Here is an 18,754-nt window from a genome sequence, read left to right as displayed (position 1 = left end):
GGCGAGGAGGCCCCCGAGGTAAGGGCAGCGGCGGCAGGGTCGTCTGGTCTGGATTCTGGAACATTCCAGATTCCGGAACTCCGGATTCTGGACACTGCACCTGTACCAGATCTAAGATAGCCTACTCCCTGGTTGGTTCCGCAACGTACTGTTCAAGGAAACTATCCCGGATACACAGTCTATGAACTCTTGCTCAAGACTACCCTGGCCAATTTGCTTTGTTCAATCAATATGAAGGTTAAAATCGTCCATGATTATTGCCGTTCCTTTTTTACAAACCTCCATTATTTCTTGATTTATACTCCGTCCAACAGTGTAGCTAATGTTAGGGGGCCTATAGACTATGCCAACCAGCGACTTTTCCCCTTATTATTCCTTATCTCCACCCGAACTGATTCAACATCTTGATCTTCTGAGCCAATATAATTTCTCACTAATGCGCTGATCTCATCCTTTATTAACAAAACTACCCCATCTCCTTTTCCTTTCTGTCTGTCCTTCCGAATTGTCAAATACCCCTGAATATTTAGTTCCCAGTCCTGGTCACCTTGCAACCACATCTCTGTAACGGCTATCAGATCATACCCATTTGTATCTATTTGTGTCGTCAACTCATCCATTTTGTTATGAATGCTGCATGCATTCAGATAAGGAGCTTTTAAATTTGTTTTTTTACCATTTTTTCCTGCTTTGACTCCACTTTCTGATTCACCTTTATGTTTATACATTCTGTGCCTTCCTGTCACACTCTGGTTGTCATTTCCCCCAGTGCTACCCTGCTCTATTGCCTTCTCCTTATTCTTTGACTTTTAAAATTTTTGCTCACCTGAATCCTCCTCCCGCCGCCGCCCCCCCACGAATTAGTTTAAAGTCCTGTCTACAGTCTTAGTTATTCGATTCGCCAGGAACCTAGTCCCAGCACGGTCTAAATGGAGTCCGTCACAACTGAACAGCTCCCTCTTACCCCAGTACTGGTGCCAGTGTCCCACGAACCAAAATCCATTTCTCCCACACCAGTCTTTGAGCCATGTGTTTAACTCTGATCTTATTTACTCTATGCAAATTTGCTTGTGGCTCAGGTAGTAATCCAGAGATTATTACCTTTGTGGTTCTGCTTTTTAATTTGGCCCCTAGCTGCTCGTACTCCCTTAGCAGAACCTCTTTCTTTGTCCTATCTATGTCATTGGTACCCACGTAGACCACGACAACTGGATCTTCGCCCTCCCATTCCAAGTTCCTCTCCAGCCCTGAGGAGATGTCCTTAACCCTGGCATTGGGCAGGCAACACAGCCTTCGGGACTCACGTTCTCAGCTGCAAAGAATCTTATCTATCTCCCTAAAGATACTGTCCACTACCACTACAATGTTTCTTTTTACTCCCTCCACTTGAATGATCTCCTGTACCACGGTGTTGTGGTCAGTTTGCTCATACTCCCTGCAGTCCCTGCTCTCGTTCACACAGGGAGCAAGAATCTCCGACCTGTTGGACAAGAGCAAGGGCTGACGCTCCTCCATCACTCCATCCTGAGTCCCCATACCTTCCTCACTCATAGTCACACCCTCCTGTCCTTAACCACGGATCAAATTTGAAGTAATTAATCTAATTGGTGTGACTAGCTCCTGGAACGCAGCGTCCAGGTAACTCTCCCCTCCCTGATGTGTCGCAGTGTCTGCAGCTCGGACTCCAGCCGAAGTTCCTTGAGCTGCAGACACTTGCTGCAGATGTGGTCACCGTGGACCTCAATGGTGTCCCCCAGATTCCACATATTGCAGAAGTGACACATTGCCAGCCCTGCCATCTCTAATGTAGTTCATGAATTAGATTTCGTTTTTAGTTATTAATCCCGAGCCCCGAATTTAAGGCCCTTAATTTAAAGCAAGGAGAGAGAAAAACTCACCAACCAATCACTTCCCTGCCTTCCTGTGATGTCGAATGTAGTCGCCCTGTTCTCCTTTCTCGCCCTCTTACCATCTCACACTGCTCCCTGCGGGAACTGGCTGCTCGCTGGTCCTTTTATCCCCGCTGCTCCTCCGGTGTTCCCTCCTAGGTCGTGCGGCGGGGTTGTGGAGGGGAGTCAGCACAGTGTGCTGGGGCTGGCTGCTGTACTGTGAGCGAGTGTATGCATGTGAACGTGTGTGAGCATGTGTGCGCATATTTGTGCAAGCCCTAGCTCCTCAGTTTCATTGCTTGGCTTCGTGTCCCTGCTGAAGTTCAATGGTGTTGGGGAATTAAACTTTGTCAGGGAGCGTGTAACTGCATTGCCCAGTGGGGTACAGTGGGATCTGGGGGTACTTGTGCATGAAACACAAAAGGTTAGTATGCAGGTACAGCAAGTGATCAGGAAGGCCAATGGAATCTTGGCCTTTATTGCAAAGCGGATGGAGTATAAAAGCAGGGAAGTCTTGCTTCAGTTATACAGGCTATTGATGAGGCCACACCTGGAATACTGCGTGCTGTTTTGGTTTCCATATTTACAAAAGGATATACTTGCTTTGGAGGCAGTTCAGAGAAGGTTCACTAGGTTAATTCCAGAGATGAGGGGGTTGACTTATGAGAAAAGGTTGAGTAGGTTGGGCCTCTACTCATTGGAATTCAGAAGAATGAGAGTTGATCTTATCGAAATTTATAAGACTATGAAGGGGCTTGACAAGGTGGATGCAGAGAGAATGTTTCCACTGATAGGGGAGACTAGAACTAGGGGCCACAATCTTAGAATGTGGCCGCCAATTTAAAACTGAGATGAGGAGGAATTTCTTCTCAGAGGTTTGTAAATCTGTGGAATTCGCTGCCTTAGAGAGCTGTAGAAGCTGGGACATTGAATAAATTTAAGACAGAGATAGACAGTTTCTTAATCGATAAGGGAATAAGGGGTTATGGAGAGCGGGCGGGGAAGTGGACCTGAATCCATGATCGGATCGGCCATGATCGTATTAAATGATGGACCAGTCTCGAAGGGCTGTATGGCCGACTCCTCTTATTTCTTATGTTCTTATGTACCGAGCTGTACCGTCCAGGAGGGTGGCAGTTTCAATCCCTGGTCTGTGCTGTATTGGCTGGCCTTAATGGTGAGAGCACAGTTAGCCTCAGTGCCCCTAGACTCGAAAGAGAGAGGGAAAAATTTAATCTGCCAGGGATCCTGCTCTTGGCACCCAGTGCACATATAAGATAATGAGGGGCTCGACAAGATGGATGCAGAGAGGATATTTCCACTCATAGGGGAAACTAAAACTAGGGGCCATAGTCTCAGAATAAGGGGCCGCCCATTTAAAACTGAGATGAGGAAGAATTTCTTCTCTCAGAGGGTTGTAAATCTGAGGTATTCTCTGCCCCAGAGAACTGTGGAGGCTGGGTCATTGAATATATTTAAGGTGGAGATAGACAGATTTTTGAGCGATAGGGGATAAGGGGTTATGGGGAGCGGGCAGGGAAGTGATCAGCCATGATCTTATTGAATGGTGGAACAGGCTCGAGGAGCCAAATGGCCTACTCCTGCTGCTATTTCTTATGTTCTTATGGACAGAGGCTACTCGTTATGTGTGCACCTAGAGATTGAGCATCAGCTGGCTCTTTGACCATGTAGGGCATCACACGTGAGGGCAGTCCTGCCATTACCCAATGCCTGCACATGTGCGTTTTCCAGCAGGAGTTGGTAGATAGTGGATAGTGATCCTGACTGATTTATTTCTCTCCTGATGGGGAGTTGATGGCAATTGTTGTGTCCATACCACTTCCCTCGATGAGTTGAACTGTCAAGGCACTGACCATGTGGTCCTGTGTAGTTCAGTATACACAAGTGGGCCCTTTGACCACTGGATGTCAGTTATATCATCATGACCCGTTTGCTGCTGTTTAAAATACCCGAGGATTGCTGCTATAACTCATAGACAATACTATCTCACCTCGAATTATTTCAAATCATTACATTTGAAGCAGTTCAGCATTACGCAGACGGGATGCTGGTTCGTGGACACTGGACTAATGCTTGTTAACTCTGATTACACATGACAGGTACCTCCCAGAGGTTATGGCAGATGGACTAGCCAATCAGATTAATAATCCAGAGGTCGAGGTTGACATCACCAAACCGGACATGACCATTCGTCAACAGATCATGCAGTTGCGAATAATGACCAATCGGCTGCAGAACGCCTACAATGGCAATGATGTGGAATTCCAGGATACGAGTGAGTACCCGACTGCTCTATCTTTATTGTCTCTGTCTGTTGGTTCTTTTTATTGCAAGCATCTGTGCTCACTGATGCGATTGGCTTTACGTGTTGAGGAGAGGTTCTGTCCAGTCATTCGGTCCTTTGTACAGTATTATTCAGGCGTGGGGATGTGGTTTCTTGACATTTTCCTCTGGAGCATCTTTTCGCCCCTGCCCCTTTAATCTCTTTTTACTTCTTTTTCTTCTCTTATCTTCCCTCCTCCCTCTTCTGTTATTCGCACATATCACTTCCATCTTTCCAGCTTCCTCCCCCTTCCTCATCTTTTGTGCCCCTTTTTCTCTTTCTCATTCTCTTCCCTTTATCTCTTTGTCTCTGCATTCTCATCTCACCTTCTATCTTTTTTTGGTATCTGCTTCCTCTCCTTTTCCCCAATATCCCAATGATCCCTCCTTCTGCTTCAATCTCTTCTTCGTCATTCTTAGGGGGTTCCCCGGAGTCGAGGATAACTTGCTTCCACACTAATATGAGTTCTCAGATGACTGATGAGTCCAATGTGGGATCTACAGACTCTGTCACAGGTGGGACAGGTGGTGGTTGGAGGGATGGGTGGGTGAGATGCTTGGTTTGTCGTACGCTGCTTGCGCTGTCTGTGCTTGGCTTCCGCGTGCTCCCAGCGAAGAGACTCGAAGTGTTCGGCGCCTTCTTGAATGCTTCTCCTCCACCTGGCCCAAGACCGCTCAAAGTTGAGACTCGGTGGCGATGTTACATTTTTTCAAGGAGGCTTTGAGAGTGTCCTTGAAGTGTTTTCTCTTCCCTCCTGGGGCTCGCTTGCCATGTTGGAGCTCGGAGTAGAGCGCTTGTTTCGGGGGTCTAGCATCGGGCATGTGGAAAATGTGGCCCATCCATTGGAGCTGATCAAGCGTGGTCAATGCTGGGGATGTTGGCCTGAGAGAGAACACTGATGTTGATACGCCTATTCTGCCAGTGGATTTGCAGGATTTTGTGGAGGCAGCATTGGTGGTACTTCTCCAGTGCTTTGAAGTGCCTGATGTACATAGTCCTTCAATCTAGCAATGCTGGCACTGAGGCCATTTTTACATTTCTCCCAACACTTTACCGTAACCAATGTGAGTTTCCCATGAACCGAAATCTGTGTGATTATATAGGCCCTGATCAGGAAGACATCAATCAGTGGAGTTCATGGGGAGTGGGGGGGGCAATAACCACCATGTTCTCCTTAGTCCTTTCAATAGGCAGCAAATACTATACTGGCAGACCATTAATAGTCAGATATACTTACAGGCTGAATAATACAGAAACCAGTAAAGACATAGCCAATTACTGAAAGTGCATTACCTGTACTTAACATAGCAAAGAGAATCAGATCACACACAGTTAATTAAATGACCCTCTTTAGAACAAACCACTTGATGGTGCTTCATAGACCCTCACGGTTTGATGTTGTATGAGGATGATGTGAATTTCCAATCCAGAGATCAGATCTCCTGACAGAACTAAAGCTGAGATTTATTGCCACGGGAATTCTTTGAATGCCATGCCTTTGAAGTCTGCTCTTGTGAGTCGGGATGTAATGTGTCTGTCAATGCCATCTTCTTGCCAACCTCACTGTAATGGTTCAGTGATTAGATTAATTGAATTCATCTCACCTGCGGTTTGTTGAACTGTTTTTGTTGACATTTCAAACTGACAGTTCTTGCATCAAACAACTTTTGACATAGTTAATTAAGGAATACTGCTACAAACAAAGAAAATCTATCCTGGACTAATATCTCCCATTAGCAAGGTCTGATTGGCCACCTTTGCCATTGGAATACTGAGCTTCATCCTGAGTCGCAAATCACGTGTCACTAAACAGAGCCACGCATCACTTCCTGAAACTGATGCAACTAAAAAAGTTCCAGTCTTTCATTTTTATCACACTTTTATGTCAACTTTTTTCTTTCTTAATTTCTGAATCCACCTTTCTATTTCTAGCTGTGTGAACTTGTCATGCTGTAGTTACACCCTCGTGCCAGGGGTGGTGCTGCAGTGCCTATGTTTTATATCTCCAGCCTGTACGCCAGAGAAACTACTGTGCTCCGACCAACTTTACTTCCTTGCTTTCCAAACTGCCGTACATTTCCTTCACCCATCACCCCCTGTGCTCACTGGCCTACATTAGCTCCCGGTGGCGTCTCAAGTTTAAAACTCTCATCATTATTTTCAAATGCCTCCGTGGTTCAGCCCTCCCTATCTCTGCAACCTCCTCCAGCCCTACAACCCTCTGAGACCTCAGCACTCCTCCAATTCTGGCCTCTTGCACATCCTTGATTTTCATCACCCCACCATTGGTGGTTGTGCCTTCAGCTGTCAAGGCCCCAAGCTCTGGAACTCCCTCCCTAAACCTCTCCGCCTCCCTACCTCTCTCTCCTCCTTGAAGATGCTCCTTAAAACCTAACCCTATAACCAAGCTTTTGGTCACTTGTCCTGATATCTCCTTCTGTGACTCGATGACAAATGTTGTTTGATTTACGCTCCTATGAAGGGCCCTGGGAGGTTATGCTCCCAACCTATTGCATCGAACATGATCCCACTGCAATTTTATTTATTGTTGCTGTTAACAAAGAGTTGCATAGAAATAAGGATAGAATGTCTGACATTAAAACGGGAACTGCATTAGGTTTGACATACTCTGGCCAAATTATTTCCGGCTCTCTGACCCAGCTTCAGCGGAAAACCAAACTTGGGACTGACTGCCCGTGTGCAATGCCAGGGGAGGCCGACTAGTAATATATCAAACTTTAACCATTAAAACATTTGCAAAACTTGCCCATTCTAATGTCCAATGTCTGTACAGCCTTGCCCTCTTTTTATGGGGCTCGGGCATACCTTCCGCTCCGTCCCTGGAGCTCGGGTTCTGACATTTCTGTGACAGTGTCCTGTGTGTCTTTGTGCCTGGCTGACTGCCCACATGCTACTGTACGTAAACTTGAGGTGATCCAAAACTCGGCAGCCCGAGTTCTAACCCGCACCAAGTCCCGTTCACCCATCACCCCTTGTACTTGCCAACCTACATTGGCTCCTGGTTAAGCAACACCTCGATTTAAAAATTCTCATCGTTGTTTTCAAATCCTTCCATGGCCTCACCCTTCCCTATCTCAGTAATCACCTCCAGCCCCACAACCCCGCAAGATGTCTGCGCTCCTCTAATTCTGCCCTCTTGAGCATCCCTGATTATAATCGCTCAACCATTGCTGACCGTGCCTTCAGCTGCCAAATCCCAAGCTCTGGAACTCTCTCCCTAAACCTCTCCGCCTCTCCACCTCTCTTTGCTCCTTTACGACGCTCCTTAAAACCTACCTCTTTGACCAAGCTTTTGGTCATCTGCCGTAATTTCTTCTTATGTGGCTCGGTGTCAAATTTATTTGTTTTGTCTGATAACACTCTTGTGAAGCGCCTTGGGACGTTTTACTACGTTAAAGGTGCCATATAAATACAAGTTGTTGTTGTTGTTGCTGCTCTACCCAAAACTTCCTTTCATAATTCCACATTCCCTACCACAGTGTTGGCTGTGTACTTTGGCTCCTGACAAACACGGTTATTGCTCCAGTAAAAACACATTCCTAGTGCGGCCACTGTCTGTTCTCTAGGCTGTTTACTCTCTACTTTGCTGGCATGGCCAAATCTCCTTAGTTGACACAGCATGGGTCCTACCCTGACCAAATCTAGCAACTTTCGTGTCTTTTTTCCAGACAGTTTCTTTCAGAATAGATTGATTGACCCATTCCGAAACGCTTCCAATGCCAAACTCCAATCACATTCCCATGCTCACTTACTGCAGCTCGCCTGACATTTAATCCTTCGCCTGAGTGCTCAGAGACTCGAAACCCCCCCCCCCCAAATGTGTTCACGAACCTCCCCAATGACCAATTATGTGCTGACCCGCTCCCCACTCTCCTTAGCACTCCCAAACCCCACTCCCACTTAATGCCCCAGAACCTTGACTACTCCTGGGGCCCAGCCCCACTGAGTGCTCCGAAGCTCTACACCTTACATTTCGCAAACCAAACCTCCATAAATATTCCCAGGCCTGAGAAACCTCTCTTTCCATCCCTCCCCAACTCCCTGCAAACCTAAGCCCCGCACCCCTCTCTATGCGGCCTCTCATGCCAACCCAGACCTCACCCTAGCATTTCCTGGAGCTTGCACTCTGGGAGTATGACTGGGCCTGAAGCTGGGAGTGAAACTGGGCCTGGAGTTGGGAGTATGACTGGGCCTGGAGCTGGGAGTATAACTGGAGCTGGGAGTATAATAGGCCTGGAGCTGAGAGTATAACTGGGCCTGGAGCTGGGAGTATAACTGGAGCTGGGGGTATAACTGGGCCTGGAGCTGCGAGTATAACTGGAGCTGGAGGTATAACTGGAGCTGGGGATATAACTGGGCCTGGAGCTGGGAGTATAACTAGGCCTGGAACTGGGAGTATAACTGGAGCTGGGAGTATAACTGGGTGTTATATCTTCAGTAACTCACAAACACATACACAGCCTTAAGATGACAGAACAGGTGACCTGTTCCCTTCTTTATTATAAACAGCACTGGCTGCAGTGCCACAGTAGTCCACAGGTGGCGCTATATATGTTACAATTCTCCCTCCTTAATGAAGAAGGAATTATATCAAAATAATCATCATACATAACTTGCATGGTTATACATAACAAAAGATATGGACTTATTTTGCCATATTTACAAATCAGGCTTAACCACTTGTTTTCTGTTTCAAAGAGGATACCTTCGCTCTCGAGCAGAAGCTTCCAAACATGGTGTCGTTCGAGGCTGATCCTAAGGAAAGTTTTCCTCCAAGGGATACCCTTGATTTCCATTTTAACTCTCTCTAAGTTCAGACTGTTTGTCTGCCTGACTCGGACTCAGACATAAATTCTGACTTTCTCCTGGATTTGTTTCCAGTACACTAGATGTAGGATATGCTATTGGTGTATCAAAACTATCTGATGAGTCAGAAATAATTGAATCATTCCCACCTTCAACTACTTTCATGTCTTAGGTAAAATATGATCAATGTGAACAAACCTAACCTGTCCATGATCAAACATCTTGACTAAATATGTACAAGGACCACAAATCTTCACCACTCTTTCTGGTAACCACTTTAACCATTTATGGTGATGGTTCTTCGCTTTCACCTTCTAATTTAATTTCAGACTTCTCTCTTTTACTCTACCTCTATCATGATTCTCTTTCTGTCTTCATTATGTAACTTCTACGGACTTTGCCAAGTTTGGTTTTAACAACGAGAATCTGGTTCGTGGCTGTCGTTTGAGAACTCTGCTGGTGTTCTACCAGTAGTTGTACGAGAAGTATTACGAAAATTAGTCAATTTGTGTTCCAATGACAACTGTCGTTTCTTTGGATTTGGATCCAACATCTGTTGATGAGGGCACTTTTTAGAATTTGTACAGTGCGCTCTGCTGCACCATTTGAAGCAAGATGGTATGGTGGAACCTTGGTATGTTTCACACCATTTTGCTCGTGAACTGTGCAAATTCTTCTGAACGAAATTGTGATCCATTATCCAAAACAATTTCTTCTGGGAGGCCAAATGAAGAAAATAACCTTCGTAAAATGTCTAATGTTTTACTGTTGTTATTTTCTACATTGGAAACACCTCGACCCACTTCGAATGGCTATCAATCACAATGAACAACTGTTGTCCTTCTAACTCCGCAAAATCGATATGTAGCCTTTGCCACACCCTGGGAAGCCATTTCCATGGCTGTAATGGTACTGACGGTGGTTTCTTACTTACCGATTGACATGTCGTACACTGACTCACGATGTACTATCTATCTTTATCAAGACCTGGCCACCATAAGTAGCTGCATGCAAAACTATTGGTCAAGCACACTCCCAGAAGCTGGTCATGGAGGTCTCCTAATAATTTGGATCTGAATTTATTTGATATAACCACTCTTGCACCCCATATGATACAATCTTTATTGACTGATAATTCATTCATATGAATGAAGAATAAATTAATATCTTTGCATGTTGCCTGGTTTGGCCAGCCATTTGCACTATAATCATACACCTTTGACATAAGTGTTCTATTTTTCATCCATTGGTGAACTGCCAATCACAGCTGAAGAGATTGGTAGAGCAACCAAACTTTGACATGACGTTTGGTTGCTCTACCAATCTCTTCAGCTGTGATTGGCAGTTCACCAATGGATGAAAAATAGAACACTTCTTCCCTATCGGTGTAACTTGTCATGGGGAAGGCAATCTAGACATAGCATCAGCATTACTGTGATTCAGCTGATCGTCTGTATTCAATATACGTATATGCTGACAAAATCAAAGCCCATCTCTGCATTCGGGCTGCAGCTAATGTTGGAATTGGGGACTTCAGATGGAGGATTACTGTCAGGGGCTTATGGGCCGTAATGATGGTAAACTTATGACCATACAAGTATTTGTGGAACTTCTTGACCCTAAAAATTAATGCCAAAGCTTCCCTTTCAATTTACGCAAAATTACGCTCACTGGCACTGAGAGTGCGTGAAGCAAAAGCAATTGGTCTCTCCTCCCCACTACGTAATACATGAGAGATCACTGCCCCAACTCCATATGGAGAGGCATCACATGCAAGCTTGATCTCCTTAGGTACATTATTCAAAAGGGAGTTAGATGAAGTCCTTACTACTCGGGGGATCAAGGGTTATGGCGAGAAAGCAGGAAGGGGGTACTGAAGTTTCATGTTCAGCCATGAACTCATTGAATGGCGGTGCAGGCTAGAAGGGCTGAATGGCCTGCTCCTGCACCTATTTTCTATGTTTCTATGTTTCTATAGTGAACTAACATGGTACTCTCTACCACTTTGCTTTTATACTCCTTGAATGCTGTATCGCATTCTTCTGGCCACTTCCAATGGACCTGTTTTTTCAAAAGTTCATTCAGTGGATGTAATACTATAGCCAAATTGGGTACGAACTTCCCATAATAGTTCAAAAGACCCAAAAATTATTGAAGTTCAGTGACATTCTTGGAAGTGGGTGCATTTTTAATTGCCTCCAGCTTCTCCTTGGTTGGATGTAAACCATCTTTGTCTACTCCGTATCCTAAGTACTCCATGGAGTTTTGAAATAACTCACACTTGCGAGCAGACACTCGTACTCTGTGCTTCTCTAGCCATTTGAGGACTTCATTCAATATCTTATTATTATGAATTTGCCTATTTGGTGCTGAAATTAGTATGTCATCTAAATAACATACTACCCCTTCAATACCTTGCAAAATCTGGTTCACCACCCCTTAGAGTATGGCAGGGGTGGAAGACACTCCAAATGGTAGCCTATTAAATTGATATAGGCATGACCATGAGTATTTATAGTCAAACATGACTTGGACTCCTCATCTAATTCAAGCTGTAAGTAGGCATTCATAAGATCCAACTTTGAGAAGATCTGACCACCTGTCAGTGTTGTGAAAAAATCTTCTATATTTTGCAAAGTATTAGGGAGATTACCCTCTAGAACTTAGTTTACGATTACTTTATAATCACCCCACACAATCTTACCTTACCATTGGACTTAGGTACAACAACAATGGGTGTAGCCCAATTACATCGATCTATCTTACAAATAATGTTCTCAGTCTCTAGTCTTTTGAGTTCTTGCTCAACTTTCTCCTTGAGTACATATGGTATGGAACGTGGCTTGCAGTAAACCGATCTAGCGTCCTTCTGTACCCTGACACTCGCCTTGAAGCCTTGGATCGGACTGCCCATTTCGCAGAACACCTTCGGATAATTCTTGATGACATCATCCCTTGATGCAAATTCTGTTTCAACACGAAAAATCTCACTTCAATCCAGCTTCATTGATCCCAACCAATTTCTTCCTAGTAAGGCAGGCTTGTCTCCTGCCACCACAAATAGAGGCAAGCTCTGAAATTGATCCTTGTATTTCACCGGTACGATGATATGACCTGCCACAGGAATGTTCTCTCCTGAGTAGCCTGACAGCTCTATCTTAGATTTCTCCAGTTGGAAATCACGCAATTTGTCGAAGTATAGCGACTCCGGTACTACACTCACGGATGCACCAGTGTCGATTTCCATGTGTATCTTGGTTCCTGCAACATCTATGTGGATTATGATACTTTTAGAATCGCTGTCAGTTAACCTCGTGCTCCTGATGATGTGTTGCTCTAAAACCTCCTCGTCCTGTTGTGTTTCTTCCATGCTATGTAGTCTCTTGGGATTTTTACTCATAGCTTTGAACGCTGGACTCATAGCTTTGAAAGCTGGTTTACCCTTCAGTCTGCATGCCTTCGCAAGATGCCCAGTTTTCTTGCAGATAAAACACTCTGGCTTCACATATGGACAACTTTGAGCAATGTGTTGTCCAGGCACTGATAGCAGGACTTCAATGCTCTGTTACCATTGCCAGTTTCTGAGACCTTGGGGCCCACTGCCTTTTACTTTTAACCAGCAGGCGATTCACCTCGGTTGTCTGATGACTGGAAATAGTATGAAATTCTCGGGAATATTGGTCAGCCATGTTCATTGACAAAGCTGTCTGACAAGCTTAATCAAAAGTCAACTTAGGGATTGTCAATAACTTTCTTCTGATTGCTTCATTTTTCATCCCACAAACAAAGCGGTCACGCAATGCTCGGTCCTGAAAGTTTCCAAAATTACAGTGAATAGATAGCTTTTTTAATGCTACAATGTGCTCACTGATATTTTCTTCAGTTAACTGATAGAAACATAGAAATTAAGTGCAGGAGTAGGCCATTTGGCCCTTCGAGCCTGCACCACCATTCAATAAGATCATGGCTGATCATTCAACCTCAGTACCCCTTTCCTGCTTTCTCTCCATACCCCTTGATCCCTTTAGCCATAAGGGCCACATCTAACTCCCTTTTGAATATATTTAACGAACTGGCCTCAACAACTTTCTGCGGTAGGGAATTCCACAGGTTAACAACTCTCTGAGTGAAGAAGTTTCTCCTCATCTTGGTCCTAAATGGCTTACCCCTTATCCTTAGACTGTGACCCCTGGTTCTGGACTTCCCCAACATCGGGAACATTCTTCCTGTATCTAACCTGTCCAGTCCTGTCAGAATTTTATATGTTTCTATGAGATCCCCTCTCATTCTTCTAAACTTGAGTGAAAACAAGCCCAGTCGATCCAGTCTCTCCTCATATGTCAGTCCGGTCATCCCGGGAATCAGTCTGGTGAACCTTCGCTGCACTCCCTCAATAACAAGATTGTCCTTCCTCAGATTAGGAGACCAAAACTAACACAATATTCCAGGTGTGACCTCACCAAGGCCCTATACAACTGCAGCAAGATGGCCCTGCTCCTATACTCAAATCCTCTCACTATAAAGATCAACATACCATTTGCCTTCTTCACCGCCTGCTGAACCTGCTTGCCAACTTTCAATGACTGATGTACTATGACACCCAGGTCTCGTTGCACCTCCCCTTTTCCTAATCTGTCACCATTCAGTTAATATTCTGCCTTCCTGTTTTTGCCACCAATGTGGATAGCCTCACGTTTATCCACACTATACTGCATCTGCCATGCATTTGCCCACTCACCTAACCTGTCCAAGTCACCCTGCAGCCTCTTAGCATCCTCCTCACAGCTCACACCGCCAACCAGCTTAGTGTCATCTTCAAACTTGGAGATATTACATTCAATTCTTTCATCTAAATCATTAATGTATATTGTAAGTAGCTGGGGTCCCAGCACTGATCTTGTATTCCGAAATGATAACTTTCAGCAACTTCCAGGGGTTCAGGGCTGTCGTGCTAAATCTGCTTAAGAGTTGTGTCTTTTGGCTTGAAAGGCACAAGCACATTTTTCAAGGTTTCATACACCTCGGGCCCTGCTTCAGTTAATAAAATAGCCCTTTGTCGTTCCAACACAATGATTTTCATCATTGGGTACTTCGATGATATTATTTGCGGTGAAAAACATTTCTAGCTGCTCCACATATGCTCCGAAACTTTCACGGTCATGTTGAAACTCCCCCAAACACATTAATTTTCCCACAGGTACAGCCATCTAGACTCTGGCAGTTCAGACAAGTGTGCTTGTAATTTACCTAGGATTTGTAGCTGTTAATCAAAACAGAGAGGCTCTCAAAGTCTCCCTGTCCGTTGGCTGAATCATCCAAAAATTGCAGCTTTTTTTATCCGCTTTATCCCATCTTCATCGCCTTTGTTATATCTTCAGTAACTCACAAACACACACACAGCCTTAACATGGCAGAACATACCGGAACTCAGTCAGGCGACCTGTTCACTTCTTTATTATAAACAGCACTGGATGCAGTGCCACAGTAGTCCACAGGTGGAGCTATATATATTACACTGGGCCTGGAGCTGGGAGTATAACTGGGCCTGGAGCTGGGAGTATGACTGGGCCTGGAGCTGGGAGTATAACTAGGTCTGGAGCTGGGAGTATAACTGGGCCTGGAGCTGGGAGTATGGCTGGGCCTGGAGCTGGGAGTATGGCTGGGCCTGGAGCTGGGAGTATAACTGGGCCTGGAGCTGGGAGTATAACTAGGCCTGGAGCTGGGAGTATGGCTGGAGCTGGGAGTATGGCTGGGCCTGGAGCTGGGAGTATGGCTGGGCCTGGACCTAGGAGTATAACTGGGCCTGGAGCTAGGAGTATAACTAGGCCTGGAGCTGGGAGTATGGCTGGGCCTGGAGCTGGATGTATAACTAGGCCTGGAGCTGGGAGTATTACTAGGCCTGGAGCTGGGAGTATGGCTGGGCCTGGAGCTGGGAGTATAACTGGGCCTGGAGCTTGGAGTATAACTGGGCCTGGAGCTGGGAGTATGGCTGAGCCTGGAGCTGGGAGTATGGCTGGGCCTGGAGCTGGGAGTATAACTGGGGCTGGAGCTGAGAGTATAACTGGGCCTGGAGCTGGGAGTATGACTGGGCCTGGAGCTGGGAGTATAACTAGGCCTGGAGCTGGGCGTATAACTGGGCCTGGAGCTGCGAGTATAACTGGGCCTGGAACTGGGAGTATAACTAGGCCAGGAGCTGGGAGTATGACTGGGCCTGGAGCTGGGAGTATAACTGAGCCTGGAGCTGGGAATATGACGGGGCCTGGAGCTGGGAGTATGACTGGGCCTGGAGTTGGGAGTATAACTGGGCCTGGAACTGGGAGTATAACTAGGCCAGGAGTTGGGAGTATGACTGGGCCTGGAGCTGGGAATATAAATGAGCCTGGAGCTGGGAGTATGACTGGGCCTGGAGTTGGGAGTATAACTGAGCCTGGAGTTGGGAGTATGACTGGGCCTGGATCTGGGAGTATAACTGGGCCTGGAGCTGGGAGTATGACTGGGCCTGGATCTGGGAGTATAACTGGGCCTGGAGCTAGGAGTATAACAAGACCTGGAGCTGGGAGTATGGCTGGGCCTGAAGCTGGGAGTATGACTGGGCCTCTCCTCATTAACACCTTTGTGTTTCCCACAGGCGACGACAGCAGTGGATCTGGAAGTGGCGACGCCTGTTCGGAGGACGGCTGCGGCAGGAGACGGTTCATCAACGCCGCGACCAGGTCGCCCATCGTCTATGCCATCCCGGAGCAGAGCGGGAAAACCAAATCCACCAACGGCGGCGACACCCTGCGATGCTCAGTCGGCTTCCTCCACCTGCTGGCCTTGGCCCTTGCCCTGCAGTGTTTCTGTCGGTAGAATTCTTCGTGGGGCACGAGAGAGAGAGAGAGAGACTGAGGCAAAACCTTTGCCAAAACGGACAAGCGTTTTGTTTATCTTTGCAACGAAAAAAAAAGAATCTTTTGGCTATTTGTAAATTCTGCCGGTGCTGGAGGTGAATATACTTTGGATTTTTGAACACTTTGGGAGGGGAGTTTCCTCTGTGCAGTTTGAGGAGGTTCCAGTACTTTTCAAGCCTAATTTTTTTTTTCCAGCTTTAGGGCATCTAATTGTTCTGATCACCTGTTCTCAACACAGCACAGACACAGGCTCCCACTGGGAGGCAGGGAGCTTTCCATGTATCGAGAGGCTAATAATAATTTTTTTAATTCTTAAGTTTGAGATTGAACTTCTTTTCTTGAAGATAAAATGCCCCAGCGAGGTATTTTCAGGTACATTATTTGCAGTGACAGAATGGATACCCACAGGGATATCATGTTGGGTGTTATTCCTTTAATTCCAGGTGAACTGCATCCTTATGGAATACCAGGATCAGTCTTCCTGGAGATTGTTTTCCCCAATAACAAGGCCATCCGGTTCTCCTTAACCTATAAGTATATGAAGCGTTGGTATAATCGTTTGTGAAATGTCCATGTCGCTGAGTTTCTGGTTCTCATATTAGGCCTTTAAAAGCAAAATGGCGGTCAATATCTCTCGAAGGATCAGAGAGCGACTGATGCTACTTGTAATGTTTTTAACGCTACACTGTCAAGTTGGTAGAGAATGGGATTGTTAAGTGGGGTTGGAGGGCGGGGGTGGGTGGGAGGGGGCACGGGTAGTGGTTGAGAGTGGGGAGTTGGGTTCTCTGCAAGTTAAAATATTTTTTGAAATAATTGAATTGAAATGGTTCTGTTGATTGCAGCATGAATGTCTCCTCACTGGCACAGACTGTGATCGGGCTGCCATCTGCAGAAATTCGTGCAAGCAAGTGTGAAGCTCTGGTTCAACGGAAGGATAGAATAGGCAGAGAGGAGGTTTTTAAAAGAAAAAATGATTACATGCACACACAGATAAAAGGCCAACTTCAAGTGGACACAGAGGTAGCCAATTAAAATTTAGCGCCTGGCTGCCTGGGAGGATGATGGGTAAAATATCCCCATGCTTTCTGGCTCCTGAATCTTCAACTTACTGAAAGAAGGAGCTCAATAAGTGAGGGTGGGGGGTGATACAAAGAGAACGGTCCTTCGATCTGACACTGTCCTTGTACGTTGTCCATTATGTGGTAGAAGTGTAGTAACGTTGTTGTGTTTTAAGATATGGCCAACCAAAGGACACAGCTATGGGGGAAGTCATGCAACCCGAGGTCGGATGATGGAAATGTTGGGCCTAAGGGGGTTGCCACTGCTTTAGAACTGCAAAAATGAAATACAGAAAATGAATTGAGTTTTACTGTTTGAAAGGACATAATCAGGATACCTCACTGGGCCAGTAATGGGTGGTTAGGCTATGGCATTAGTGTGCTGGCTGGGGGGCAACTGCCCATTCGTTCTAGGAACTCATTCAGTTCTCAACATTTTTGTGTTTGGGTTTTACTGTTTTCTTTTTAGGGGGAAAAAAAATCAAAATTACACACCGAGAATGCATGCTACCCTCCAATTTATTTCTATACGCTCTGACTTTTTTTGTTAGCATTTTCAGATTTCTGCTTAATTTAATCTTGCGTTTCAAGCCCACACGCGCACCCCTCACCCAGGATTTTTTTTTTCCAATATTGTGCATAGTACGTAGGTAGGTGTTTCCTACAGCGATGGTTTGATGTGTCAGTGGTAACGCTGGATATGGCCAAAGCCCGCTCACCCAGTGGTAACACTGGATATGGCCAAAGCCCGTTCACCCAGTGGCAACACTGGATATACCCATAGCCCGCTCACCCAGTGGTAACGCTGGATATAGCCCCAGCCCGCTCACCAGTGGTAACACTGAATATAGCCCCAGCCCGCTCACCCAGTGGTAACGCTGGCTATACCCACAGCCCGCTCACCCAGTGGTAACACTGGATCTGGCCAAAGCCCGTTCACCCAGTGGTAACACTGGATATACCCATAGCCCGCTCACCCAGTGGTAACGCTCGATATAGCCCCAGCCCGCTCACCCAGTGGTAACGCTGGGTATACCCACAGCCCGCTCACCCAGTGGTAACACTGGATATACCCACAGGCACCTCACCCAGTGGTAACGCTGGATATACCCACAGCCCGCTCACCCAGTGGTAATGCTGGGTATAGCCCCAGCCCCCTCACCCAGAGGTAACACTGGATGTAGCCACAGCCCGCTCACCCAGTGGTAACGCTGGATATACCCACAGCCCCCTCACCCAGTGTTAACGTTGGATATAACCCCAGTCCGGTCACCCAGTGGTAACACTGGATATATCCATAGCCCGCTCACCCAGTGGTAACACTGGATATAGTCCCAGCCCGCTCACTCAGTGGTAACACTGGATATGGCCAAAGTCCCCTCACCCAGTAGTAATGCTGGATATAGCCCCAGCCCGCTCACCCAGTGGTAACGCTGGATATACCCACAGCCCGCTCACCCAGTGGTAACGCTGGATAAACCTGCTCCTAGTGTGCAGTTTGCCTCATTTCACAGAAGGTGACCTGTATAGAACTTCATTAAACAAATCTTTGTTAAAAAAAAAGAATAACCGTGTACTTTATAGTTGGCTAGGTTACAAATGTCACATGGTAACTAATGTGGAAGATTTCCCTATTCACATTTTTTAAATTACATTTTTGACGCAATTATTCTTCGTGACATGTTGACACAGCAGAAAGCACTGGAAGGAATGCAAACGTGGAAAAGGGTAAACCAAAGTCAAATA

General features: G+C 46.0%; 1 protein-coding gene across 3 annotated transcripts in view; it reads left to right on the top strand.

Moving 5' to 3' along the window:
- Positions 1-16,663, top strand: part of LOC139265824 (glypican-1-like) — a 378,382-nt gene extending 361,719 nt beyond the window's left edge. For all 3 annotated transcript variants that reach the window (XM_070883291.1, XM_070883290.1, XM_070883289.1), the window contains 2 exons: positions 4,010-4,185; positions 15,689-16,663. In XM_070883291.1, the coding sequence (XP_070739392.1) occupies positions 4,010-4,185; positions 15,689-15,909 (397 nt within the window). In that variant the 3' untranslated portion in view covers positions 15,910-16,663. The remainder of the gene's footprint in view (positions 1-4,009; positions 4,186-15,688) is intronic.
- Positions 16,664-18,754: the final 2,091 nt, after the last annotated feature.

The sequence above is a fragment of the Pristiophorus japonicus genome, chromosome 6, assembly GCF_044704955.1.
Source record: "Pristiophorus japonicus isolate sPriJap1 chromosome 6, sPriJap1.hap1, whole genome shotgun sequence".
Lineage (NCBI taxonomy): Eukaryota > Metazoa > Chordata > Chondrichthyes > Pristiophoridae > Pristiophorus > Pristiophorus japonicus.
Note: the sequence above shows the minus strand (reverse complement) of the source record. Positions and strands in the feature narration are given on the sequence as shown.